General features: G+C 38.2%; 2 protein-coding genes across 5 annotated transcripts in view; one reads left to right on the top strand and one right to left on the bottom strand.

Moving 5' to 3' along the window:
- Positions 1-843: 843 nt before the first annotated feature.
- Positions 844-13416, bottom strand: LOC127979417 (CMP-N-acetylneuraminate-beta-galactosamide-alpha-2,3-sialyltransferase 1-like). Its single transcript, XM_052584866.1, has 7 exons — positions 13255-13416; positions 12326-12612; positions 2848-3041; positions 2563-2742; positions 2416-2461; positions 1975-2094; positions 844-1319 (listed from the first exon to the last, which is right to left on the bottom strand). The coding sequence occupies exons 2-7, from the start codon at positions 12590-12592 to the stop codon at positions 1152-1154; spliced, it is 975 nt and encodes a 324-aa protein (XP_052440826.1). The 5' UTR covers positions 12593-12612; positions 13255-13416; the 3' UTR covers positions 844-1151.
- The window catches only part of LOC127979412 (CMP-N-acetylneuraminate-beta-galactosamide-alpha-2,3-sialyltransferase 2-like), a 91600-nt gene continuing 67331 nt past the window's right edge, over positions 3708-27976 (top strand). Inside the window, exons 1-7 of one of the 4 annotated variants that reach the window (XM_052584854.1) lie at positions 13997-14309; positions 15681-16074; positions 16762-16955; positions 17045-17224; positions 17695-17740; positions 17970-18095; positions 18194-18921. In XM_052584854.1, coding sequence (XP_052440814.1) covers positions 15799-16074; positions 16762-16955; positions 17045-17224; positions 17695-17740; positions 17970-18095; positions 18194-18361 — 990 coding nt within the window. In that variant the 5' untranslated portion in view covers positions 13997-14309; positions 15681-15798 and the 3' untranslated portion in view covers positions 18362-18921. Of the gene's footprint in view, positions 4106-13991; positions 14310-15680; positions 16075-16761; positions 16956-17044; positions 17225-17694; positions 17741-17969; positions 18096-18193; positions 18922-27976 lie in introns of those variants that run through there. The other 3 variants (XM_052584855.1, XM_052584853.1, XM_052584852.1) reach the window with 3 other exon arrangements.

The raw sequence follows: 27976 nt of genomic DNA, 5'->3' as shown, positions 1-27976 counted from the left end.
TAAAAAAATAAATAAATTGTGTTGTCCCAAGTGTGCAATCTTTTGATTGATTAAAGATTTTTTAAACCTCTCTCTCTGTGTCTCTTCTTTCTTGCTCTCTTTCTCATAGCTTAATTAATAACTGCATTGGTTCAAGTCTCCATTACCAGCTTTAAAATTATGTTTTGGAATTAGCAAGAGTCATTGAATGATATGTGGAAGAAATATTCCTACTCACAAAAGCGATTTAACTACAAAAACTGAACGAATCCCTTTAAATATATAATCTGATTGATGTTGTGAGGTGTGGTAACCATAGTATAAGCGGAATAATTGACTCCAGGCCATTGGATTATTTGAAAAAATAATGCATACCTGAGGTGTAATGGCCCAGACACGAAGGGTGTGCATTCTTTCTTTAATAATGAATTGGCCTGTCATCAATTATTCCTTACTTAAACAATATGACAAAGAAGATTTTTGTTTTGTGTTGACATTTCTTATTGGTACAGGATTTTTTTTTTGTTTCAACCAAAATAGAATTTGAATATCCATAAAACATTCCAAATGTCTTACAGATTAGTTGGCTACTTTAGTACAAGAACACCAGGTACATACCATATGTTTACAGTTTGTAGTATTATAAATATGAGTAGCACAATATACAGCATTTGCTACAACCAAAATAGAATTTGAATATCCATAAAACATTCCAAATGTCTTACAGATTAGTTGGCTACTTTAGTACAAGAACACCAGGTACATACCATATGTTTACAGTTTGTAGTATTATAAATATGAGTAGCACAATATACAGCATTTGCTACAGCTCCTAAAACATTGTTACCATAGTTAGCTAACATTCATATTAAAATATATTTATTTGTCTTTCATTTTTACATTCATTTTGTAGCTGTTTTGGTTTGGTTTGTTTTGTTTTATACACCATTTTGAGATCCTTCATTAAATGGAAGTCTTATTTATCCCTTTATATTTAGAAATCTTGTTTCTCTGTTAAATGCATAAACAAATCTGTGTGAATGTTGCAACATTGTGATAATCATAAGGTTTCTTAACACATTAAACTCTTGGATACAAGAAAGTGATATAATTTTATCAACATGTTAACAAAATGACTTAATATATTTAACCGAAAATGTCCATTCCTGGTCTTATCTATAACCTTTATATATTGAAATCTTGTTTCTCTGCTGAAGTTGATGGATTGTTTTGTTTTCAAAGTCTCCACCATGAGGGCCGCCTTTATAGTGAGTGCGAGTTCTGTCAAAGTAATGATGCCAGGTTCCAGTACTTGAAGCCCCAAACCCAAAGACATTCACCTGTGTAAGAGACAGAGCAGTTTTAGCTTGTGTTTTAGAAAATCTAATCTTTTTTTAATCCTAACAAAACACATATCATTGGAAAGGTCTGACAGTCAAGATTCCATATTTAGTCATTGTTCTGTAACAGAAGACATATTGTGACAGACAATTATTGATTTGTGACAGAAAACTGCATTTGAATAGTTCTATAGATATAGATGATACGCCTAGGATGTAAATTATGGACTAATTCATTTTTGAGGGAACTAACCCTTTATGTAGATGGTGGGCAGAGTCTACCTATTTGTGGATTAGTGTGCATCTAGAATGCTAGAAATGTTATAAAATCCACAAATGTGTGTAGCAATGCACAGATCCAAAGAAATCTATTTAAAATGTACAGAAAATCCACAAATGAATGCCTGGCAAAATTGTGTTTGTGACACAAAAACATATTTGTTGATATTGAGGTTATAGAAGGTGATCGTTAAGATCAAATTTTGTGTGCATGTTCAAATGATTTTAGTGCCACTTTTAGGCAAATTATAGGTAAATATTTTCATTTCTGTTTTATGTGTACCTTTTGATTTGGTTTCTAATATATGATGTGCCTTTCACAAGCATAACGTCGGTTTATAAAATTAGTCTAAAATGAAAATGCAAACAGTTTTACCTTATCACAGATATGCATGGCAAATATTATTGTAATGAAGCCAGTAGATGGATATCTGCCATGTTTCAGAAGCCATTTTTCATAGACGTATTTTATGAAAGCAGGATGGAGGACCATCACCTAAACAGAAACAAAAACATTAATGAGACATACTGTCATAGTTATGGACTTCTGTTCTTACTGAGTTTCTTTATTCGGTTAGTTAATTAGCCCCACACCTGTTTCTGTTTCCCACTGATTATGTTCCCAGTATTTAAAAATCTGTGTTCTCTGTTTTTGCTTTGTCCACTTGATGTTTGAACATCTGGATTTATGTTGGTTGTGCCACACCCCCCCCCCCTTTTTTTTTTTTTCTGTGGATCATTACAATGACTATTTTTGATATCCTTCGTGCAATTGCTTTGAATTTAATTGGATTAATTTAATGATATGGTGACTCACCTTGTTCTCATCTGCTTTGATTGAAGGTTTGACTCGTGTGTAGGTGCTGAGGAACAAAAAGATGGATTACTAATTATGCAGATATAATATTTAATATTTCTTTCATAGGTTTTTTTTTTTTTTTTTTTTTTTTTAAACTGTGCTCACCGCGTGATGTGTCTAGTGGTGAAGGTACTTATGAGCCACTGCATGTCGCGAATCTTAAAGGGAAAAAGCACCAAATGGGTTGAGTTGTCCAAGTCCATGGCGCTTTCAGGATACAGAATCCGGTGAGTTGTCTTTGACCCCACATCCCTCTCATAACCTTTTGTCGGGCCTTTATTTATCCTGAGAGAACAATACAAGTAACAGGTATTAATAAGCTATCTAAAGAACTGATGTTGTAGAGAACATTTCATCAGATTATGTGCATTATTCTGTTTTTTCTAGTACCTAATCACAACATCATGGAAATCTATTAGAGACCCATAATGGGATCCCAGAAGGTTTGCAGAGTTTCCCACCACAGCACAGGTTCTGCAGCGATCTGGACCGGCGTCTGAGTAGTGCTCTTTATCAGGGAAGAGAGAAAACATCTGATCCACCACCTCTGTGTAGTTGATCCTGAACATTGATGGCTGTAGACCCTGTACAAATATTTGAAAGCTCAAGATAAGCATCAATGAATATTGTTTTATTAATATTGGTTTACATAATATTGACATTACATAATAGGGACGTGCGAAGACAGTTGATTTGTATCTTCATTTTCACGTTGAGAAATTCAACATGACTTGATCACATGACTAGTTTTACTAAGCTACTGCAGGAAGTTATGCATTTTAGGACATAGCATTTAAAAAAAAATGTTTGCCCTATAAAAACCTTTTTAGGTACTTTTATGTGTGATTTTTTTTTTTTTTTTTTTTTTGTGGAATAAAATGTCTAAGTAATGTTAAAATCTTACTCATGAATTGCAAACTGTCACTGTTAAAGACCCAAAAGCATTCTGTGTCACAAGGATAAAAAAGTGTTTAATATAATTTATAATGAACACTTTTTTTTTTTTTTTTTTGAAAACTTATATGCATGTTATAGCCCAATACAAACACATGAAGTCTTCATTTATGGGTGAGGTCCCATGATCTACAGTACTGCTGGAAGCCTATATATATACTGTGTGTCTATATATATATATATATATATATATATATATATATATATATATATATATATATATATATATATATATATATATATATATATATATATATATATATATATTATAACCAAGATTAAACTGTGTCATTGCCCCACTGCCCCCTCCTCAGGTTTTTCATCCCCAAGCAAAGGTGAAATCCACAAAGTGCCTCACTGGGTTGAAGCTGTGATCCAGTCTTCACTTTTGTGGTCTGCTGTGGGCCACTGGCGGGTATCACATACCTCAAGGGTTTAATCCACCAGAACTCCACATCCTGGCTTCTATGACTGCCTCCACTGAAATGTCAATGTCAGCGCTCAATTTGCTATCTTCAGCTGCCCCCAACTCAGACTGACCCAGAAGAGCCCCAGACCCTCCCAGCACAGCATGTTCAGTTCCAGCGGTCTACTGTTGACCTCTGCTCTTGAAGGGTTGCCGTTCCCAGATATATGGAGCCATCCTGTCCTGGTGTAAAACCACTGTCTGTGCCCCAGGCCTCTTTTGAACACGGTAAACACACTTTCTGAGCCTCTTCACTACATAACAGGGTCCAACTCAAGTGCAATCCAGTTTAGGTGAACATCCCTTCTGCCTCTTCAGATTATAGACCCATACCAGCTCTCCATCATTAAAATCACTTCCCATTACAAAGCCCATATGTAAAACGTGACAATAGCCTCTTTCACACAGTAATACCAGTAAATTGCCGTAAAATTACTGGAAAAATACTAACTTTACCGGTAAATACAAAAATGCGCTGTTCACACAGTCAACAACATTCCATCTTTTTTTCCGGAAAAGCACCATTCACACATCCATTCCAAAATACCGGTAAATTGTGTGACGTCTTTAAACTCTTATTATCCATAGAAGCTGGCTGATAATGAATAACTATTAACGCACTTATAATTTTATTTTTAAACACGGAGGGTAATACGTGTTCAGTATTTCTGTTGATGGTTTCATTTTTGTTTCAAACTTTAGTAGTCATGCAACTGCTTTTGTTACAGAGACAACTAGATGACTGGTTTAAATAATTATACTCACTATCGATAAAACACCCGATGCTGTCGGGAGCTGACCAATTTATTGAAAATCATCTGGAAAGGATTAATAGCACAATGAAGTTGCAATTTTAAGTTGCAGTCTGTAAGACGCGGGACATTGCAGAAAAGGTGCGTTCACGAATGTAGCCATGCTGATTCAAATTCGTATCAAATAGTCTGTCAGCGCAGATAAACAGTTCTGCGTTCAAACGGAGTTCAAAAGATGCCTGAAAAAGTAATTACCATGAATGTGACAGAGGGAAATAGTAAAAATATATATGAATTATTTACTAATAAACTAGTGTTTTCTGAGTCTGTGTGCCAAGGATGAAGTTGCCTGACTCATCATTTCCTCATTAGATACACCTTCTATACGGATTAGGCATAATTGTATTGAGATTGTTTGTTTGTTTGGGGGTGGGGTGGGGGGAGTGGATGTACAGTTCGCTCTGCACCTTCAATACCACGACTTAGGTGCCCTTGAGCAAGGCATCAAACCCCCAACTGCTCCCCGGGCGCCGCAGCATAAATGGCTGCCCACTGTGTGTGTTCACTGCTCTGTGTGTGTGCACTACGGATGGGTTAAATGCAGAGCACAAATTCTGTGTATGGGCCACCATACTTGGCTGAATGTCATGTCACTTTTCACTTTCATTTTATTTTAGACAATTCGTGATGAAATATAGGCTATGTAAACTCTCTCTCTGTGCTGGCCGCTTTAAAAACAAAACTTATAGGCCTGTTTAACGATCAAAAACTGATCCAAACATAAACCAAACTATTTTAATAGCTGAAAAAGTAGTATAAGCTGTTTTGGGAGAATTGGGGGAAAAAGACGGACTGAACATCCTCAATTGAGTTGCGGGGCAAACCGAAAGTTGATGCCGAATGTCCAACACTCTTCTCCACTGCTCCGACTTCTCATTTACCCTATGTGTTTTTACCTATGCAAAAACTAAAATAAGTTGTAAAACTTGTAAAAATGTTTTTATTGTGTTCGTCATGGTGGGCTGTGTGTGATTTCATGCTGTACCGCGGGTTGAGATCTGGTTTAGAGCTACCGGATTTGTGGAGTAGCAGGATCCCCAAATAGATTGACAAAAGTCATAATAGGAACAAGAAATACTTCCACTACTACTTCGTTTGTGATGGTCGTTTATTTTTATTATTATTAAATTTTTTTTTTTTTTTTTTAGATATTAAGACGCAATTTTTTCAGTTTATTGACCTGACTTTGTCCTGTGAATGCATTGCTTTCGGAGACCGTTAACAGTTATTTTATCATAAGTTACTGCATCTCTAACAGTTTCTCTCAGATGACGACAAATTTCTTCATCCGCCCGGATAAGGAGAAGCACTTTAATTTCACTGTTGCTTCAGTTGGATGACATTTATTTTCATTTCTTAAACAGTGCATGAATGCGTCACATTGTTATGATTGGCCCGGAGTAGACGTCTTACGTCACTGCATTCTGAACTCGTACGTGCTCATAATGGTAATTCATAGGTCACTTCGATGCTGTGGTGACGTCACCTGCTATGGGAACATCCCTCGGCGTAACGAATGTCTGAAGCCCTATACCATCCCGCCAATCCTATTGGCCAAATAGCGCTTGGCACCGCCCTACGCATGCGTACGCATCGTATACCTGGGTGCCGCATGCCATTTTGCTCAGATTTCCCTAGGATTCAGCTCGCATTCTCCAGCGGTTTCTACGAGCAGTGTTAACTCCTCTTCGCGGACGCGATGAGTCAACGAAAGGTAAGAGCCGTATAATCGGTTTATCACGAGGAGGCACTCGAGAGGTTTGTTAGCAGCCTCTCTACATGTTCTCTCTGTGATAGCCTACGGCTACAGTAAAAAAAAGAAAAAAAGAATCTGCGCTCTGGAGTGTATTTCTATAAGTCACCTCGCATCTAACCCCCACCGTTTCGCTTCTGCGGTCACAGAGGCCCCGCACGAGGTGTTGGTAAAGGACGATATGTGCGGCTTGACTATGAATACAGTGATTCACTGGAGTTTTTCCACTTGCTCGCTATCCCCCACTCGAGCATGTTAATCAGCAGATTTGTTTTTCAAGCAAATCTGTCGAACCGCGGCTTCGAACTCTGAGTAGGCTCTGGCCGGCACACGCAGTTCTCTCCCTCCGATCGGACAGGACAAACACGCCTCCCCTTCCTCAGCGAGCTATTTGTGTGGCTACCCGCGTGGTGGATAAACTAACCCCCCCCCCCACCAAGAGGTTTCGAGGTCCTGGAAGCAGCCTTAATCAGCGCATGTCATGAACGCTGAGGGTTTCGCCACCATTGCTGACATGGGGGACTGCTGTTATACAGCGATGCCGTTTTTGAATAACTCTCTAGCCCAACGGATCACGCCGAACTCGGCCGCGGCCTAAAGTCTCGTCGAAGGCGTATCGAATCGTGTCTAATTTCTGCAAATTTACTTCTCTTTATGGCGGTTATTAACGAGAAAGCCTCTCGTCCTCAACCCCCACGCTCTAACATTGACTGTCTCGCAGCAAAGGCACCTCGAGTGTAATTGAACTGAGCTATATTTTGAGCGCCCCCTCAGACACTCTGCACAATCCAGCCTTCAGAGTTTGAAGGACGGCACAAGGCTGGCAAATATGGCCAGTTTATGATGGCTCACACAGCTGCTTTATCTTGTTGGAATAAATACTGCCGTGGATACGCTTCAGGATTATACACAACGAAACGCAGCGACTTTGACGCATGGGCTTCCTTCCTGTTCGCCAGGGACTGTGCCCTCCACTAGAGAGTGCTGTTGGACTGCTAATGCATATCCAACCCTCTCACTGCAGTCCCCACGCTCTAACATTAACTGTCCTGCAGCAAACAGCGCTTCGAGCAGCATTGGATCGAGCTGTAACGCCAAACGTTCCCTCAGACACTCTGCGCAATCCAGCTTTCAGAATTCGAGGGGCGATTCAAGAGTCCTGCACAGACGACCAGTTTATGACGGCTCGCACAGCCGCTGTTTTGTCGCTAGTGGCAGAGCCCGATGTTCAATCTGTTGGCCTAATTCCTGCCGTGGACACGTTTCAGGAATATACACAATGAGACGCAACGGCTCTTAAGCATACACTTCCCCTGTGCATGAACGCCATGAGCTTTTCGTGCCCGGACATTTTAACGTGTATTACAGTGTTGCAGGAAGCGGATATTTTGAGACCGCTAGTATTGTTTTCGGCCCAACATTTCTCAATGGGTGTTATGCACAATTTGTCATGGATACACCATTCAGTTTCGAAGGGGCCTGCCTCCTTTCCGCGGAATTCTTTCCACGGTGGTGAAACCGATGGAAATAGCGATGCTGCGACAGGAGATGTCAGCTCTGCTGAGCAAAGGGGCTATAGAAGAAGTACACCCCTCTCAGATGGAGTCAGGGTTTTACAGCCGTTATTTTGTGGTACCAAAAAAAAATGCGGATTGCTACCCATTCTGGATTTACGCCGTCTGAATCTTGCACTCAAACCGAGCAAATTCAAGATGTTGATCGTAAAGTCTATTTTGTCTCAGATTCAACCAAATGACTGGTTTGTCACGATCGATCTGAAGGATGCATACTTTCATATTCAGATCATCAAGAGACACAGGAAGTTCTTCAGATTCGCTTTAGAGGGCAAAGCGTATCAATACCGCGTTCTCCCTTTGGCTTGGCTCTGGCTCCCCGTACTTTCTCAAAATGCATGGACGCAGCTCTGGCCCGATTGCGGCTCCAGGGCGTTCGTGTTTTGAACTACTTAGACGATTGGCTGGTAATTAGGGCAATCGCAGGCTCGAGCACACTCTCATCGGGAGCTTGTGCTGAATCATTTAAACAGCCTGGGCTTACACATGAAATTCCAGAAAAGTGTTTTAATCCCCTCTCAACGGATAACCTCTCTGGGAATAGACTTGGACTCTGGCACGATGACAGCAAAGCTTTCTCTCCCGTGTGCACAGTCGATTGCATCATGCGTGGGATGCTTCAAAGCGGGTCCCACAGTGACATTGAGATTGTGCCTCAGACTTTTAGGTCTAATGGCTGCAGCATTCCCCGTAATTCATCTGGGATTACTTCACATGCGCCGTTTTCAGTGGTGGATGAAAAGACGAAATATTTCACCCCGTTGTCTTCCGCATCGGATGATTTTGGTGACACGGAGGTGTGTGATGTCGTTAAAACTATGGATGTCAACCGAATTTCTCCTAACTGGGGTTCGGCTGGGGATTTGTGCTTTCTGAGAGACTGTCACGACGGATGCGTCTTTGACCGGTTGGGGAGCTGTTTGTCAAGGGCACCCAGCCCACGGATTGTGGACAGCGGCACAGCGCAGTTGGCACATAAACAGGTTTGAATTACTGGCGGTTTTTCTGGCACTCCAGTATTTCTTGAATCTGCTGATCGGCCGTCATGTGCTGCTAAGATCAGACAACACAGCAGTTGTGTCATACCTGAATCATCAGGGAGGATTACGCTCTCGCCCCCTGTGCAGGCTGGCGAGACATGTTCTTCTTTGGTCTCAGAACAAATTTCTGTCGATCAGAGCTGTTCATGTCCCCGGACGTTTGAACTTCGGAGCGGATTTGCTTTCCAGACAAACTCTGGAGCAAGGGGAATGGAGATTACACCCCCAAATGGTGAATCTCTTATGGCAGATTTTCGGAGAAGTGAGAGTGGATTTATTCGCGTCGAACATGACTACGTATTGCCCGCTATGGTTCTCCCTATGCCCCCCATCGCCCTTGGGCTTGGATGCGTTAGCTCACAGTTGGCCCAGGACCAGTTTGTATGCTTTTCCTCCAATTCGTTTTATCCCAGCGGTATTATCCAGAATACGGCTGGACAGAGTGGAACAGCATGCTGCTGGTGGCTCTGCGGTTGCACACACAGCCGTGGTTTGCGGACCAGATCAGTCTGTTAGCGGGCTCTTCATGAGCTGGTGTAAATTCGTAATATGGATCCAGTTTACTGCCCAGTGGCTTCAGTACTGGAGTTCCTTCAGGACCGTTTTTCGGATGGAGTGACACCAGCCACTCTAAAGGTTTACGTGGCAGCCATTTCAGCTTACCACAAATAAATATACGGTGCCTCAGTGCGCCGTCATCCACTGGTTTCTCATTTCATACAGGGTGCGCGACGGCTGAGGCCTTTCCGCCCCGTGCGAGTTCTTTCATGGGATTTATCCATTGTGTTTCAGGGTTTATCAGGGCATCTGTTTGAGCCCTTGGAAACTGTACCGGATAAAATCCTGACTCTGAAGACACTTCATCTTATGGCTTTATCCTCCCTCAAGAGAGTTGGGATTCACAGGCTCTCTCTGTCTCACCCTCATGCATGGAATTTGCACCGGGCTCTGTGAAGGTGTTGTTGTGACCGAGGCCTAATTATGTCCCTAAGGTCACATCTAATCCCTTTCCCTTTCAGCAAGTGATTCTGGTGGCTTTATCCCCTGCTGAAGCCGGGTCTGGAGATCTAAGTCTTTGCCCTGTGAGAGCTTTAAAGACTTATGTGGATCGTACAGCCCCATGGCGTGAGTCTGACCAGCTGTTTGTCTGTTTTGGACATAAGAATAAAGGCCATGTCCCATTGGCTGGTGGAGGCAATATCTTTAGCCTATGAGGCGCGCGGACTCACTACGCCCTTAGGGGTTAAAGCTCATTCCACGAGAGCAGTGGCTTCTTCTTGAGCTTTTCTCAGTGGATCTTCTATGGATGATATCTGTGCTGCGGCAGGTTGGTCCTCACCGAGCACTTTTATGAAGTCTTACAGTCTGGATGTGAGGATGGCTCCTGGCTCCCGGGTTCTCTCCGCTTGAGCAGATGCTTCCTTGGATCCCAGCTATCAGGTACGTCAGGCGTTATGGTATAGCGTTCCCATAGCAGGTGACGTCACCGCAGCATTGAAGTGACCTATGAAAGGGAACATCTCGGTTTATGTATGTATCCATGGTTCCCTGAATAGGGAACGAGATGCTGCGGTCCTGGCCGTGCCATAGCTTGATAGCATTCTTCTTCAGTCATGAAATCTGAGCGAAATGGCGCGTGGCACCCTGGTATACGATGCGTACGCATGCGTAGGGCGGTGCCAAGCGCTATTTGGCCAATAGGATTGGCGGGATGGTAATCCTATAAGGAAGTGACTAAAACTGCAATTCGTCGACTGGCCGCATGAGGCTGGCTTGAGGCTGGTAAATTGCCGGAACGAATTTACCTGTATTTTTTGAAAAGATCCTGTTCACACATGATCTCTTTATGGCAATTTATCGGTAATTTTCCGGAAAAGTCTGTATGTGTGAAAGGGCTTTCTGCCACTTGGTTACATCCATTACAGGTTCCACAAATTCTCTCTATAACACTCCCAAATTGAATGCCAGGCCATCCCGCATGGACCACAGCCCCCTCACCACTGATCCAAAAGCCATTACCTCTTACCATGTAGGCCTCCTTCCAGATTCGACTCAGTTTCATGCTGTTCAATGGCCAATGTTACATTTGAATCAAGCAGTACTACACAACAAGACACCTCCATCCCCATCTCTGGGATCTTGTCAACCGGTGTCTGCATCACATATCCAGCCAGTCACTCAGATTGTGGGCAGGATGCCATACAGGTGTGCCTTGGCAACCTATCCACATTCTGGTGACTCTCCCCCTCCCCCTTGCGATGCTGAATGGTAAATTGAAACTCCTGCAGGCGTTCTGTCCACCATACCACCTGTCCCTCTGGCTCCTGGGAAGACAACAGCCAACTAGAGAAACATGATTTGTTCAGATCACTAAGCAAAGGCCACAAATGTGATGCCTGAAATGGCTGACTGCCTCTACCATGGTTAAAGTTCACTTCTGGTCACACAGTAATTATGTTCTGCCCTGTTGATGGCCCGACTATAGTAAGAAATCACCCTCTCTCCCTTTTTCCCCTCCTGGGAAATAACTGGAACCAGATCCATGTTGCTGGAATCTGTGTCCAAGATTAATGATAACCTAGGGTTTGGGGCCGAGACCGGCACATGACACAAAGGCTCCTTCAGGCTTTCAAAAGCCTGCTGCTGTTCTTGCCCCCACTGGAACCGCTGTGATTTCTTTGTTAACTCATGGAGGGGTGCGGCAACAGTTTTGAACCCAGGGACGAATTTCCGATAATACAATGCTAGTCCATTTTAGGGAAAATAATCAGTCTTTATAATAAATATTTGAAAATCCAAATCTGGATTTGAAATGTTTATGTTATTATAACTTAAAGATGGTATGTGAAAGTTTGAAACAGAAAATGGTGGTTTTCATCTTGCCATTTTCTTGGTAAAGAAAACATCATTTTACTTAAATTAATCAAAATTGATTTTAAACAGACAATAAACTAGTTCTACACACTGGACACTGAAGTCTTTGATGATATTAAGTCCCTTAAAATTTTGCTACTTTTATATTAAACTATAAATATGATTTAAGATGTGGAACTCTACAGTAGAAATACTGAAACAAAAATCTTAATCAGTATTTTTTATTATATATACTGATGTAAAGAAGAAAAATTATGCATTACAATAAAAAAATGGACAGGAAATCCATTAATATATAAAAAATGTGATATCGTTATAATTACATACAAATGTTACTTATAATGTGGAACTCAATGGCAGATAAAATATTTAGCATTTAATATTTAAAGACTTACCCTCCACCATCTGTAGGTGTCTCGACGTAACACGCTGTTTTTTCTGTTCAGCAGAGGTGTAATGCTGGGGTCGTATCGATAAATGAACCAGTCATCGTCCATAAAACCCATGACGCAAGATTTACAGGAGCATGAAGCTTGAAAGATCGAGTCATCAAAGGAATCTACAGTATTATCGATCGGGTTTTGGGTGAACAAAAGAAGGATAGTCATGAAGCTGAAAATCAGGGTGATGTAGCGAGGCGTCAGTCTATTGAAGATGTTCATCTTTTGCGTGTGTCGTGTTCCTGGTGTACAAATACAGTTTTATTAGAAAGATAGAAAAATGACAGTTATACTTTGTTATTCATTATCTTCAAAAGACACAGTTCTGTGTTCTGAATCCACAAACACGAGATCATGTAGCGGGTTAACTTGCCAAAATTTCTGTCATTTGGTTGATTGTATGAGTTCTGAGATTTTAAACTCGATTTTCGATCCATAGTTCAATTGAGGCAATAAACAAATACAATGTAAATTCGACGACTCCTTTATTTTTAAAATAACAATTATTTATCATTGTAATTGAACTTAAGTAAATGTATTGTTTTGGTGTGAATAAATAAATATTCTATATTTATACGCTATGATTATAATTAATGGTTCCTTTATTCAATCGTTTCAATTCGATTGAAAATTTAAAACATAAAATCACTTTTACATAAATACAAATATTTAAAACAGTGTTTTACCAAAAAGAAGAGTTAATCACGTTCAACAATAATTCTCAGACCGATTTGCTGAGTTTGTCAAAACTGTTGTTAAATAAGTAGCCAATACAAATGTTTCAGATTCTACAATTTTCAGTGACAAAAACATTAATTTGATTTCTCTGAACGAATTTAATAACAAATGATCAATTTAAAAATTACCCAGAGTATCAAACTTACCAAAATGATGAATAAAGAATATCAGGATAGGATCCTCTTTTGTCTCCTGTAAGCCGGTATTTATTGAGGTCTATAAACCATCACAAGCAAGTAATTAATTTTTCTAGACTTTATTTCTTGATCTGATACATCAAAATATCTGAAAGCTTCTGCACCTCAACGGAAAAGTATTTCAAGTTTGTCGCTCAGGTGGTTTTACCTGTTCATACCTTCGGGGATGATACAAGTGCAGTTACCAATAGAAAAACAACAATAATAATGATCTATAAACCCAACCAGTGCTTCTAGTTCTTGGTATAAATCAAAGAAAAATTGTAACCCAAGGAGATATTAGATAAACGGTACTGACATAATTTAATTAGGTCTTTCAATCTGATTTATTTGTGCCTATATGTCTGCATAGTGAGTTCTTTAAAAGTAGCGTCACAGTCAGCATTGTGAGTGGGGGTGATGTAGCCTACCTGTCAAATAGCAGCCATCAACCTTTACTCCACAAGGATGGGCTTTTAGAATAATGAATATAGACAATAAGCATGCACGTACATTGACTCATTTCTAAAATAAGATTTATTTCGTTTAGAGGTTCAGTAGGCTAAATAATAATAATAATAATAATAATAATTATTATTATTATTATTTTTATTGTTATTTTTTTAATTATTAAAGATGTTTGTTTTTAATGAATAACCTAAAAGGTTTTGGTGAGACTGATAAGATGTTTTACATCCGATAAAATAAAAGAGGATATGTGGCACTGTAAGAATAAACGGTCCAAAAAGGGAAGAAATGTTTAATCGCAAAAAAAAAAAGCCTAGGCTACATTGAATCGCGGTCTTTGAGCATATATTTATCAATTATTTTAAAACTCTGATGATGAGAAACAAAATACTCGATTTGTCCACACCGTGGATATCAATCGTTTTAATGAGCAGCAAGTTGTTTCAATGACAGGTTAAATCTGCTCTAACCAGTCGCACACCCTACACCCTGCTGACATTCACGATCAATGTCCACAGACAAGCACACATCGCTGGATTCAAAGCTGAACACTAAATGTGAGTAAATGTTTTCGTTTTGTCGCATTTTACTCTTTTTTTCTCAGGTGTAAGAATTAGAGATATTTAGTCCGTCTTTTATGTCAGTTCCTTACAATGTGGGGTGAAACATTCATCCTCGAGTGAAAAATAAATACATAAATAGAAATCTTTTTTTGTTAATGTGTTTACCGTAATTTCTGTAAAGTATAATCCTTAATTAGAAGATTAGGTTCACAAAGCATTTTTTTATTTTTTATTTCATGAGTACGTTTCAAATATCAAAAGCGGTTCTGCTTTAATTCTAAAAGGCAAATGACACAATCATGGTATAATGCGATGTTACTTAATATACACTTTTTGCAATATTTGTTTTTAATTAATTATAAAGAATTCCAGGAACCACAAAACCGCTTGTCCCCACAGCCATGTATACAGGCAAAGGTCTTTATTTTGCAGTCAAAATCAAGGTTTTCTACCATTTAAATTACAAAAATGTATTCATAACTGTCAAATACATGATATAAATGGCACAATAAAATAAAATTCTTGATAAATCACAATAATGACATCACTTGACTTCCTCCTTGTTTTCTAAAGATCGATGAAAAAAAGCCCATGTTAAGTCCACTGTTTCTTTTCAATTATCAGAAATTTAACTCACGATTTCATATGAAGATTTTAGTTGACATCACTTGTATGACCTATTTATTGTAAAAAAACACTAATAAAAATGGATTAAACTACTTAATTTAGTGAGTATGCAATGATTGACAACATATGGTTTACCTTACAGCATACATTTAGTACAATTCTTTTTTCATGAAAATTGTCAGTGGTGTTACCTTCCTTATGGGTAACACCAGTGAAGATCAGTATATCAGGTCTTACGTATGTCACTTGTGATTCATTGTGTCACTGGTGTTACTGTGCTGTGTTACCGTACTGTTTATTTTTCCACATTAAATAAAACAAAATCTCCTTATTTCTTGCATTTTTATTATTTTCATGAGCTGAAAAAATATCAAGAAAAAATATTTTATAAATTCTTTTTCATATTGATAAAGAAGGTAACACCAGTGACAAAAAATGGCTTGAAATAACTTGAAATAATTGCACAAAAAAAGCTAAATAGAAAAATAATTAAGCTGTCATGTATATGTATTCATAAAGTCAAAAGGTAATCTAATAATCTGGTCTAAGTTTAAATGTTAGAAAAACCAAAAGTGGACGTTTCTGTAGAATGACCCATTTATGCCTGAGATTTTCCTGCACATAAACAACACATGCACATAGTGCCGTTGATGTAGAACATGCTTGAAAAGTCTACTACTCTTCCTCTAACCCTTCATTGCTAAAAATAAATGTTTTTATTGTTATTTATTACTCAAGGTCTTGCAGATGATCTCAAGATAAAGTGCAGAAAGGTGCTGAAGAAATCACCTGGAATCATCTTGACCTCACTCTAAACGCCAGAGAGTTGAACTGTAGAAGCCCCTCGGCTTTCAAAATGCGCTGGTGTAAATATCTAAAGGTCATCTTGGTTTTGTTATGTGCCACCATCTTTACTGTGACCATATATAAAGTTCCTCTTGGACATTTTAAAGTTTTGGTGAACAATAGTGTGGTGGAGCGGCTCTTTCATGAAGAACCCTGTGCTTGTATGGAGCGCTGTTTGGCTGCAAGTGACGACAAGTGGTTTGCTGAACATTTCAGAAAAGATGTCCCACCAGTTCTCTCTCTCAACAACAGTGTCCTCCCTAAACACATCTTTAACTGGTGGCAGGTATTGTCTTCATGTGTTTCTCATTTATTACTTCAGCCCACTTTAATTTACATTAAGCTGGACTGTTCACAATTCAGAATTTAACTGAGAATACTTCCAATTTATGTCTAAGACATCCTTTTTTAAAATGGAGCAATTATCTCAGTATCAAAAGATTTATCAGAAATCATTCTAGTGTGCTGAATCATTGTGAAAGCACTCTTTGACTTCTTCAAAACCAAGTTCTGTTCTATTGTATTTACAATTTACAATTTTTCCATTATGTTGTGACAAGTGAATTCTTCTTGAATTTAATTGCAGTCTATTTTAATCTAACTATTTTAGGTGTGGCCAATTCCATTCATATTCACACTGTATAGAAGGCAGTTCTTTGAATTCTTAACTGTAAAAGGAGAACAAGGAAGAATAATATGTTTATTTATTTTTAAGTAGGAAATGTAGATATACACAGAATGTGTATGTGTACACTACAGTTAATTTCTTTCTGGACGAAAACAAAAAATCTTACTAACCTCAAACTTTTAAATGGTAGTACATATGCATATTTTAACTAATTAGCTTCTTTAATGTTATTAGTGTTAGTTTACATATAATGTTCCTAATGATTTTTATTTGATTTTGGTTTCATGCTGATAGTAGAAGTGTCACTGTAGAAGAGTCACTGATTCAATTTTAATGCATTCACAGTCTCTACAATCTACAAAGAGCAAAGCTAATTACTCCCAAGTAATTAAGGAGCTGTTTTCTGTCATTCCTGAAGAAGAATGGTACAGAGATGCTGGCCCGTCCCGCTGTCGAACCTGTGCTGTGGTGGGGAACTCTGGGAAACTTTTAGGATCATACTATGGTCCTGTTATAGACCACCACGATTTTGTGTTTAGGTAAACTTATATTTTCATGACACTTTACAATCAAGAGGCTAATTATGATTGAGACTATAGGCTAATTTTCCAAATTTTGATTTCTACAGGATGAATAAGGCGACAGTTCAGGGTTATGAGAAAGATGTGGGATCCAGGACGACCCATCGTGTAATGTACCCAGAGAGTGCAATCCATCTGGACAACAACACACATCTGGTGCTGTTGCCCTTTAAAACAATAGATATCCAGTGGATTACCAGTGCTCTAACTGATGGATCTATCAAACGGTGAGAGAACATCACAAAAACAAGGTCACATTTCACCACAAAATTAAAATATTATTATTTTTTAATTATATGTTTATAAATATTTTTGAATAAAGAAAATTAAGCTTATTTTTACAACCATTTTCATCAGTTAAACAGTCATTTTTCCAGATTTCACGAGACATTCTTACAATGCTTCCAGAATTATATCTATTTAAATCAACAATGTTTTTCTTTTTACACGTCACTAAGCCATGTGTACATTTTTCACAAATTAAGTTGAGAGGATAACCTGCAGAACTGATAGTTATGAAAGAACAAATATGACTTTCCTGGTGTGAAACTTATCTGACTTTCAGATACTGTATGGTGACATTATATTTCTTATATTTCTTTAACAATCTAAACAGTGGAATTCTGCATTTCAATCTCTAACTCACAGATTTATTGAATTGGTTTGACCTGTTTTTTCTTATTGTATTACTTAACAGAACACGGTTTAAGGTTATAGACAAGCTACAAGCCAACAAGGACAAAGTAAGTATTTTACAATAAACTTTTCCATAAAAGATAATTGTCTCTACAGACTTCACCAAGGAGACCTAACAGCTATGGAGACCAATGTTAAGACACAAAGACAATACATTCAATAGATAGAAATCTTTTAGCATTACCAATACATTGATGCTGTAAACACTTTTTTCTTTTAGACACCTTTGTAGTTTCTAAAATGGCTTATAATTGTTTTTTCCCCTCATTTTTTCAGGTGATGGTTATGCACCCTGCTTTCATGCATTATGTGCACAATACGTGGCTACACATTAAGTCTCGAAGATCTTATCCATCTACAGGTTTTCTTGTGCTAATATACGCCTTGCACATTTGTGATGAGGTGAAGCTTTTAGCAGTTACTTTTTAAGATTTGTGTGCTGTGCTATAATGCCAGTTACTGTTGCTGATGTGTTTTTTTGTTCGTTTTACTTCGCTTAGGTAAATGTGTTTGGCTTTGGTGCGGACGATAAAGGCACCTGGCACCACTATTTCGAAAAAACACCCAAGTCTTTAAAACGCACTGGTAAACACAGTGGTGGGATTGAGCTTCAAACCCTCTTAGAACTTCACGAAAGGAGGCTGATTCATCTATACACAGGGTGGTGAAAAGGATAATGAAGTATGAAGTGACACAATTTATCAATATTTAATTATATTTATGATAAGTGCATATACTTTATGCATTTACTACTTGTTCAAAATGTGTTTTGGCTCTGAAATCTTTTGTGTGTTTTTATTTGTATTTTATTTATTATTACTTTTTGAATGTTTAGATAGCAATGATATTGGTTTTATGATTTTGCATCAATCAGTTGGGTGTGTTTGTGTACACAAGCAAGCAACAGACATTTTTTATGTAATTTAATCAAATGTTAACTTTAAATTTGTATTGTAAATGCAACATTTTAAAATGAAAACTGATATACTGAAGGCAACATATTAAGTGCACATACATATAATTGTTTTTCCTTCAGTCCTTTGGTGTTGTACTTGCACATGATCACAAATATTATTAAACTATTAAACCATATGTATTCATATGTTCTTTAATCCTCTGTTAAATTCTGAAGATGAAGCTACAGTCTTCACAAGGACCACTGTTAAATCTGCATGATGACATGTGAGTTATGTATTAACATTTTTTTTTTGCCGTCCAAGACAGTGACATTTTAAATCTCAGTCCTTATTGTTCTGTCATCACCAAATAAACAGATAAATCAGCAGTTCATTAACTTGATAGTTAGTCATTTTCATTCCTACTGAACTATTACTTAAAGTAGCTTGTTTTACTTTCAAGAATCTTTAATGATCTTGCTGGTGTGTGTCACACCAGAATGATTTAGAAGAAATGAGGGACAGCTTGAACCAAATGCAGAAGAGCTAACTACAAAACAAACAATACTCAAAGAACAGACAAGAGTTAAATAGACAACAAGACAAAGGTAATAACAATCAGGGAATGAGGAAATGGATGAAAAAGAAACCAAATACAAACTTAAAGACATCAGAAAAGGCAAAGGCAGGGTTGGCCTTTTGAGGAGATGCAGTGCACACCGCCACCTCAGATGAGAAAATGTGCGTGACCCACACACACACCACATGACAGCTGTACTGATGACAAGGGAGGAAAATAAGGGACTAAACATTAATAGTCAGATTCAAATCAGCAAACTGGTTTTCATTTCACTGAACTGGTTTTAAAAAAAAAGATGACTCCTCAGTCCCTGACCCTATCATGTAATCACATCACTATGCATTTCTTTCTAACTCACTGTCATGATACTGTATATCAATGAAACATTCATAAGGTTATTTGTGTTAAGGCATATTTCTTAATAATGATTGTCGTCATATTACTGTGCATATTATCTTTTGTGTGATACGATGGATCAATTATGAGTAGCCTACATATGTGCACCTACAGCACAAATTACAGACATTTTTTTTTTGGTATCTATGTTTTCGGCATAAGCCATGAAATATTTTGAGTCCAGTTTCATTGCAATAAGTTAATGCATTAAAAAATCATTAGCATTTTTAAAAGTGTAATTGTTCATGGTTTATTACTCTTGACCAATAGGTGGCGCTGCTAACAAATTTATGTTGCATGGTCAGTTTGAGGTGCCAATCACAGATACAAAGATTGGTGCAAATATGCCAAAGCTTTGCAGAGATACAACCTCAAATGCATTTTGGCATCGGCCCAGCAAATTCGTTGATGCGCTAAATGATAACCATTTCGTATACTGACACAAAATTAATAACTTTTGGCAAATGGGGTCTGAAGATGATCCGCGTCAAATTTAGTGAAAATCGGACTAACCCTCTAGGAGGAGTTTAAAAAAAGTAGATTTTCAACATGAATCAAAATGGCGGACAGGGAGTTCAGATGTACTACTAAACAATTGGTATGTCTATTGTCAGCACAACCCAAGGAATATTTTGAGATCAGTTCCATTACAATAGCCTAATGCAATCAAAAGTTATTAGCATTTTTGGAAATGTAATAATTGAAAGTTAATGAATAGTTAATTACTCTTTGCCAATAGGTGGCGCTGTTACCAAATTAATGTGGCATGGTCAGTGTGAGGTGATAATGACACATACAAAGTTTGGTGCAAATATGTCAAAACTTTGTTGAGATACAGCCTCAAATGCATTTTGGCATCCTTCCAGCAAATTTGTTGATGCTCTAAATGAGAACCGTTTCGTATATAGACATGAAATCCATAACCTTTGGCCAGTGGGGTCTGAAGAAAATCTGTGTCAAATTTGGTGAAAATCGGTCTAGGAGAAGTTCGAAAAAGTAGATTTTCAACATTATTCAAAATGGTGGACAGGAAGTATGGCCAATTTTGGCATAATTGGAATCGATGTTCTTGGCGTGACCAAGGGGCAAGGAACTCGACCGGAAGTTGAAGTCTGGTGGGGGCTGCCATCTTTTAGCAGAACTTCACTTGCGTTAGCATTCCCATTGACTCCCATTCATTTTGGCGTCACTTTGACAGCGAGTAATTTTACATCTGAGGCGTTTAAAGACTCTGTTTGTCCATTATTTATTTCTAAAGATACACGACAATGTATAAAGGGCTCCATTACCTTCTATTTTACATTATGGCCCCGTATAAACAGTTTTTGTAAAAAATAGGCTAACGATTGCGTCATAACCACTCGTCTCTCTGTCGCATTACCGTACAGACAGGAGGAGAAGCTCGCAGGCAATTAACTTAATATGGCGTACTGGCGTTACATTTTAAAATACTATACAAAATAATTAATCAGAATACTTACTCCTGCTCACTCACGCCAAAGAACTCCCTGCTCAAGCTCGCCGTCTCTGCAAGATTAACGATGGCAGTTTGCACGCACAGCCACGTAGAAGATTTACATCTGTCAGACAGGTTACTGACGTCGTCAAGCTTCGTTTGAGTCTGCGCGTCAGAAACGGAAGTGCTAAAAAACGCTAAAACTGGGCTTCATTTGTCTCAATTGAGTTCCAATGGGGTCGCTGTGTCCATTTATTTTACTGTCTATGGGCATGACGCAAAGAATATAGAGAGACCATTTTCATTTCAATAGTCTAATCGATTCAAAGGTTATTAGCATTTATTTGATATTTCATTATAACTCTTGACCACAAGGTGACGCTGCCACCAAACTTTTTGAATTCCTTCAGGGCATGGAGCCAAATATTTTTGTAATTATTTTCGTAACGATACGATAATGCATTCAAAAAATACAGCATTTTAAAACATAATTCAAAATGGCCGACGCCTAAAATGGCTGACATGGGAAATCTCAACAAGACTCACTGAATCTAAAGAGACCAGTTGTGTGATTTTTTTTTTGGCCAAACCATTCAGATGTTATAAGCCAAAATATGGATTTTTCATATCTCCTGACCACTAGGTGGCGCTGCGTTGAAACATTGCAGGTGGTCTCAGGTCATGGTTATTATAACAGACACCAAGTTTGGTGTCAATATGCCAAACCGTTGCCGAGATATAGCCTCACGTCTAGGACAAGTTTGAAAAAGTAGGTTTTCCGAAAAATTTAAAATAGAAATAAAAAAACTAAACCTTGCAAATTTTGCGGTTAAATCGACTTGGAATGATCCAAGGATTCAGAGGAAAAAAAGAATTATAATTTTCTGGCTTACGGTATTAGCATAAAAATATTGACATTTTGGACAAGTGGTGGCGCTAAAGAGTTGGAGTTAGAGACTTCAAATTTGCTATAGTTAATGTTGGGACTGTCCTCTATCAGTGTGCCAAATTATACAACTTTCCTGCATTAGGTTCTATGGGCTGCCATAGACTTGCGGCGGAAGAAAAAATTTTTACTAATTAATTGGCCCCTAATTATAACTTGGCTAGATTTTTGCATAAGTAAAATTTGAAGGAACTTCTGATTTTGAGTTGTTAAGCTTACCTATACTGCATATTTAACCAATAATATATATATATATATATATATAAAGTTGAAGATGGAAGTTTTTTATTTATTTATTTTGCACTATTGTTATATATTGGCTCAACATCTTCTGGGGTTTTGATTATTTTTACTGTTCGCCGAATGTATAACAAAATATTATATATTTGTGTTTGGGGCCCCCCTGGCTGAGTAAAAATAGGTATGTGCCTCGAATGCTTATTCGTAAATCCAGCCCTGCCCACAAAATGACAAACACAACTAAAAAGGCAAGTAGGGCTCCACTTCTGTGCCTCTCTGCCTGTCTGTGTTGTGCTGCACTGCTGTGCTGTGCACTCTGTATGGAAACCTGGGATTCCATACCATCTAAGTAGTGCCACAAACTGATCACCTCCATGCCACCCAGAATTGATGCAGCAATTAAAGCAAAAGGAGCCCCAACCAAAAGCAAAAGGAGCCCCAACACAATTAGAAGAACCAAAGACTAAAACTACTTTAGTCTGTGTGCATTGGATTTATTTAATACACGAGTTTGACAATTTGAGTTGAATTACTGAAATAAATTAACGTTTACACAACATTGTAATTTATTGAGATGCACCTGTATGTATACTTTAGGTCCTACTGTTTACTAATCCTACTATTTACTATTCCTACTATTTACTTTGAAAGTTGTAAAGTAAATGTGTTCCAGGGGTAAATAAGGTAAATAAGAGCTTTACCTTGAATCCCACCCTAATATTCTGAGATGTTTTATTTCCTTACCAGAACCAGAAAGAGAATCAGAATCAGAATGAGCTTTATTGCCAAGTATGTTTACACATACAAGGAAATTGTTTTCCTGGCAGAAGCTTCCACAGTGTAACAGAATGGCATGACAGGACAAAAACTCATATAAGTAGGGAATAACAATATACAAATTTATAATGTGATGTACATGATACAAGAGTTTTGTAAGCACATGTACATCATGTGCAAACTCAAAATGTAAACTAATTATTTGAAGATGCTATTTAATTACACACTTAATTTCACAAGCTACAACGGAAAAAGTGCAGTGACATCATTCAGGTTTTTCCACATTGTTACTGCAAATGTGAAATCTTTTATGTCAAGACGAAAACTGCAGGAGTGGCTGAATTCTTTTAATATGACATGTAATTAAACAAGGAGTGCTCTTTGTTGGAGCATACGGGAAACCGGGTCTTGCAGCAAAACACATCATATTAATGTAATGTGAATCTACAAACACTTTTGTCTTTTGACACGCATGCACGCACGCACGCACACACACACACACACACACACACACACACACACACACACATATATATACATCTTTTAATTTTTCATGTAATTAAACAAGGTGTGCTCTTTATTGGAGCATACGGGAAACTGGGAATTGCAGCTAAACACGTCATATTACTGTAATGTTATAATGTTATTCTACAAACACTTTTGTCTTTTGACACATGCACACACACACACACACACACACACACACACACACACACATCCACACACACACACACACACACACACACACACACACACACACACACATATATATATATATGTATTACTGTGTAGATTTTCTCAAGAATTACTTTTTGTATTTATTTGCATTACATTTAAATAAAATATGTTGCCATTTTTAATGTGCCCCTCTGGTTAAACACTGGCCCCTCCTTGGCCCCCTAGTAAAATTTCTCTAGATCCGCCACTGCACACGTAAGTAAGGTATATCTTAAACAGCTTCCTAAGGTATGGTTCAGGGAACACGCCAGGAAATGGTATACCTTTAGTTAAAGGTCCCCTTCTTCGTGATCCCATGTTTTAAACTTTGTTTGGTGTGTAATGTTGTTGTTAGAGTATTAATAATATCTGTAAAATTCTAAAGCTCAAAGTTCAATGCCAAGCGAGATATTTTATTTAACAAAATTTGCCTACAAAAAAACGACCCGTTTGGACTACATCCCTCTAGTTCCTGCGTCACTAAAAGACTAACCTCCGCCCAAATATCTTTATCATTACATTATGGAAAATAACCGTGAAATGCTCTTGTGATTATAAGTACATCTCCAGCACATGCTCCTGCCCATTTGCTTCTCAAAACTATTCCAATCACATTTCTAGGAGGGCAGCCTGTGTCGCTGAATCACAACACAGGAATCGCTGGCCCAATCAGAACTCATTACATATTTCTGAAGGAGGGACTTCATAGAAAAAGGAAGTCATCAGCCGTTTTTATGACAGTGGAAACAGCGGTATACAGATAGGTGAATTGTGTGAAAAATACTGTTTTTTTACACGCGAAACATGAACACATGTTATTTTGCACACCTTAAACACAAAGCTTCAAAAAAGCGCGAAAAATGGAACCTTTAAGTTATACGTTATGAGTCTTTGTAAAGACTCTAAGAGACAACATTATTGAGAAACACAGCCCTGAAATTATACTAAAGCAGAAGAGTCTTGGGCTGCTTTTCTCGATAACATTGTCTATTAGCGCGCTACAAAGACTCTTAAGGTATAACTGTAAGTTAACAAATCATAAAAACCTTCGTAGTCACGGGAAGACGGAGGCAGGAACCGGCGGAGATTTAAAATAAAACTTTAATAACAAAATAAACACAAAACAGCGCGACAACTCCTCATGGACGACTGAGCCCTCCACCCGTTCCCACAGCTCGGCCCACTTGTCACAATAACTTAACTAAAAGGGTATAACATTTCTAGGCGTGTTCCCCGAACAATACGGTGCTAAATCCGTTGATATCAACGGCTCCAGAATCAATTATTCTCTCATGCACAGACTGCTTCACTGTGTTATGTGAGTAAGCGGTGTTCTTTTTAAAATAATCACTTAAGAAATAGTTGAAATTGCATGTATTAGGACATGTGGGATATTATGAAAAGTAATCCAAACTATATTAGCCTAGCCTACATATTTAAAAAATTGTATCATATATTGCTGTCAAACCATTTCAGTTTTTTACATGCTTTCTTCTCGTTCCCATTTTTTTATTTACTGTGGTGATGCTGCGATTAAATACTGTTCTTGTAAATACTTTCCAGAATTTTAGTAAAAAACAAACAGTGTAGCCTAAATAAAAATGTTTCGAGAAACGCAGCCTTGAGTCCTCTGACGTTAGCTACTACTGTAGCCATTAAAGAAAACGTATTTAGGTTCATTTATAAGTTCAATATTATAATATTATTGAATACACGTTGGATCAATGCCATAATTGGTCGCTTAATGGACACCACCATGCTTACCCATTTATAGATCTTAGCCATTTAGAGCCAAATTGTTTGCCAGATTTTAATGCTTTAATGACATTACGAAATAGCCTCGGCTAATTACCACCATATTAATTCTGATACCAAGTAAAGTGAACTTCATAAATAGGCCTGTATCCATTGCTAACATATTTTATTATTAGTCTTAAAATGTCCATAACATAAAATCATTGGTGAGCCTTTAATTATCGTTCTGTATTAATGCCCTGCTTACTGACACACACACATATTGGAAATCGCGCAGCTCAGACATCCAGGAGAAAATAAACTAGTCAACGCTGCCCCACGACTTTTATTAAATACAGTTTAAATACTGAATCCCTTCATTACATTTTGCAGTGACGAGAGGATACAATCGCTGTTTTTAAGTAAACTCACTCTAAAAAGATAAACGCACAGACGCGAATACACAAAATTTCCCTTTCTCTCTCTCTTCTCTCTTTCTCTCTTTCTCTCTCGAATAGGTAATATTTGAGAAAATGGTTTAGCGATTTCTAATTACTGGGGGAATTAGCCCCCATCAGTGTCTACGGCAGTTATCCTGATCAGACATATGCTGTGGCACTATAATGCAGTCTGTAATGTTATGATGTTAGCAAATATTAGCGATTTTTTGCAAACATTTCTTTGAGTAGCATGACCATTAATATGAACTCACAATTGAATGTAACATAAAACAAAAGATTACTTTTTGTTAAAATCTTTATTTATGCCAGAAATGCTTACATTTATGTCTTTTTGTTCCCTATAGCAGCCATGTTGCCGTGATAATTCATACCCCTTTGTCTGAAGTGTGGTCCCGAAAAATCTTAATTTGAAGGGCTATCTGGCCCTTCACCTTACCCCTACCCATCCAACCAAAAGAGAATCGGGACACCCCTACCCCTTCACGTGAACGTGCAAAACGGAGGGGTAGGGGAAAGGGGAAGGGCTAAAGGGCAGAATTGGGATTGGGCCGTAGATGTCACATCAGCAACCTGTCTGACAATTCTAATAGCTGTGCCAAGAGAAATCTGAATCACCCACTGAATCTTGCAGGGAAGGCATTAGCCTTTAAACGCCTCAGATGTAAAGTTATTCGCTGTCAAAGTGACGCCAAAATGAATGGGAGTAAATGGAATGCTAACAGCAGGTGGGGGTCCGCTCACACCAGAGGTGGCCGGGGTGGCAGAATGTAAATTCACAATTGTTTAAAAAGTGAAAGAAAAAAAAAGTAATAATAATACAGCATGGCTGCAGCCACCAAAAAAGATTTTAGATTGGCTCCTCCAGACTAGCTTCCCTTCCCCCTCGCCCTCCCCCGTCCAAACAAAAGAGTGCGCGCATACGTCACGTCATCGTCTTGAATAGTTTGCATATACTGTGTTCATGTAGCTCAGTTGGTAGAGCCTTGCACAAGGTTGGGGGTTCGATTCCCTGGGAACACATGATAGGTAAAAATTGATAGCCTGAATGCACTGTAAGTCGTGTCTGCTAAATGCATACATTTCAAATTTAAATATGCATTAATAGTGCGTTCTTTCACTGGAAATTTAGAATTATCACATTTTTCAAGATATGGGCCAGAACATTTATAGATCTATATAATTTATATATAATTTCATATAGTTACTAATGGTGTGCTATTGATAGCCTAACAGATACTAGCAGTTTAATACTCATAGGTTAATAAAGACAAAACTAACAAGGATACTTTACAGATGAAACTGACCAGCACTTTAAGCCCTGAGCAGGTCAGTGATGTATCTACAGTTAAATGCTTCTTCTGGCCGCTTTATCTCTTTCATCGAGTCCCATGCATAGGTTCTGTTCGGAATCATTTGACGGAAGCACGGAACAAACATGAGCTGATTGTAGCGCAGCGCTGACAATCAGACTAACTAATTTACTCAACTCAACTCAACTTTATTTATAAAGCCCTTTCAACACCACAAGTGGAACCAAAGTGCTGTACAAAAAGTATAAAAGAGAAACATAAAAAAAAAAACAGATATATGACATACACACTTACAAAGCATTGTCAAAAGCTAAAGAAAACAAATAAGTTTTAAGCGCACTCTGAAAAACACCCAATGAAGGACAAGTTTTAACTGACAGAGGAAGGTAATTCCAAAGCCTAGGAGCTGCAACAGAAAACGCCCGATCACCTTTACATTTTAAACGCATTCGTGGAACTGTAAGGACCAACTGATCATTCGAGCGCAGAGATCTGCTGGATTGACTGACAACGGCTGATTAAATCAGTAACATACTCGGGGGCTAGACCATGTAGGATTTAAAAACGTACAACAGCGCTTTGTATTGAATTCTGTAATGTATGGGTGACCAATGTAGTTTAATTAAAACCGGAGTAATGTGTTCTCTTTTCTTAGTACCCGTTAAAAGTCTGGCAGCTGAGTTCTGAACGAGCTGCAAACGAGAGAGAGAAGCCTGACTCACACCGAGATACAATACATTACAATAATCCAAACGTGAAGACACAAAGGC

The sequence above is a fragment of the Carassius gibelio genome, chromosome B19 (assembly GCF_023724105.1).
Source record: "Carassius gibelio isolate Cgi1373 ecotype wild population from Czech Republic chromosome B19, carGib1.2-hapl.c, whole genome shotgun sequence".
NCBI lineage: Eukaryota > Metazoa > Chordata > Actinopteri > Cypriniformes > Cyprinidae > Carassius > Carassius gibelio.
The sequence above is the reverse complement of the archived record's forward strand: the minus strand, read 5'-3'. Positions and strand labels throughout refer to the sequence as shown.

Excerpts from the sequence above, each read along its gene's own strand:
- LOC127979417 (XM_052584866.1), bottom strand. The coding sequence starts at position 12,592 with ATGAACATCTTCAATAGACTGACGCCTCGCTACATCACCCTGATTTTC. Across the intron at positions 3,042-12,325 it reads ACACCTACAGATGGTGGAGG|GGTCTACAGCCATCAATGTT; the intron begins GTAAGTCTTTAA and ends ATATTTGTACAG. Across the intron at positions 2,462-2,562 it reads ACCACTAGACACATCACGCG|CACCTACACACGAGTCAAAC; the intron begins GTGAGCACAGTT and ends TTTGTTCCTCAG.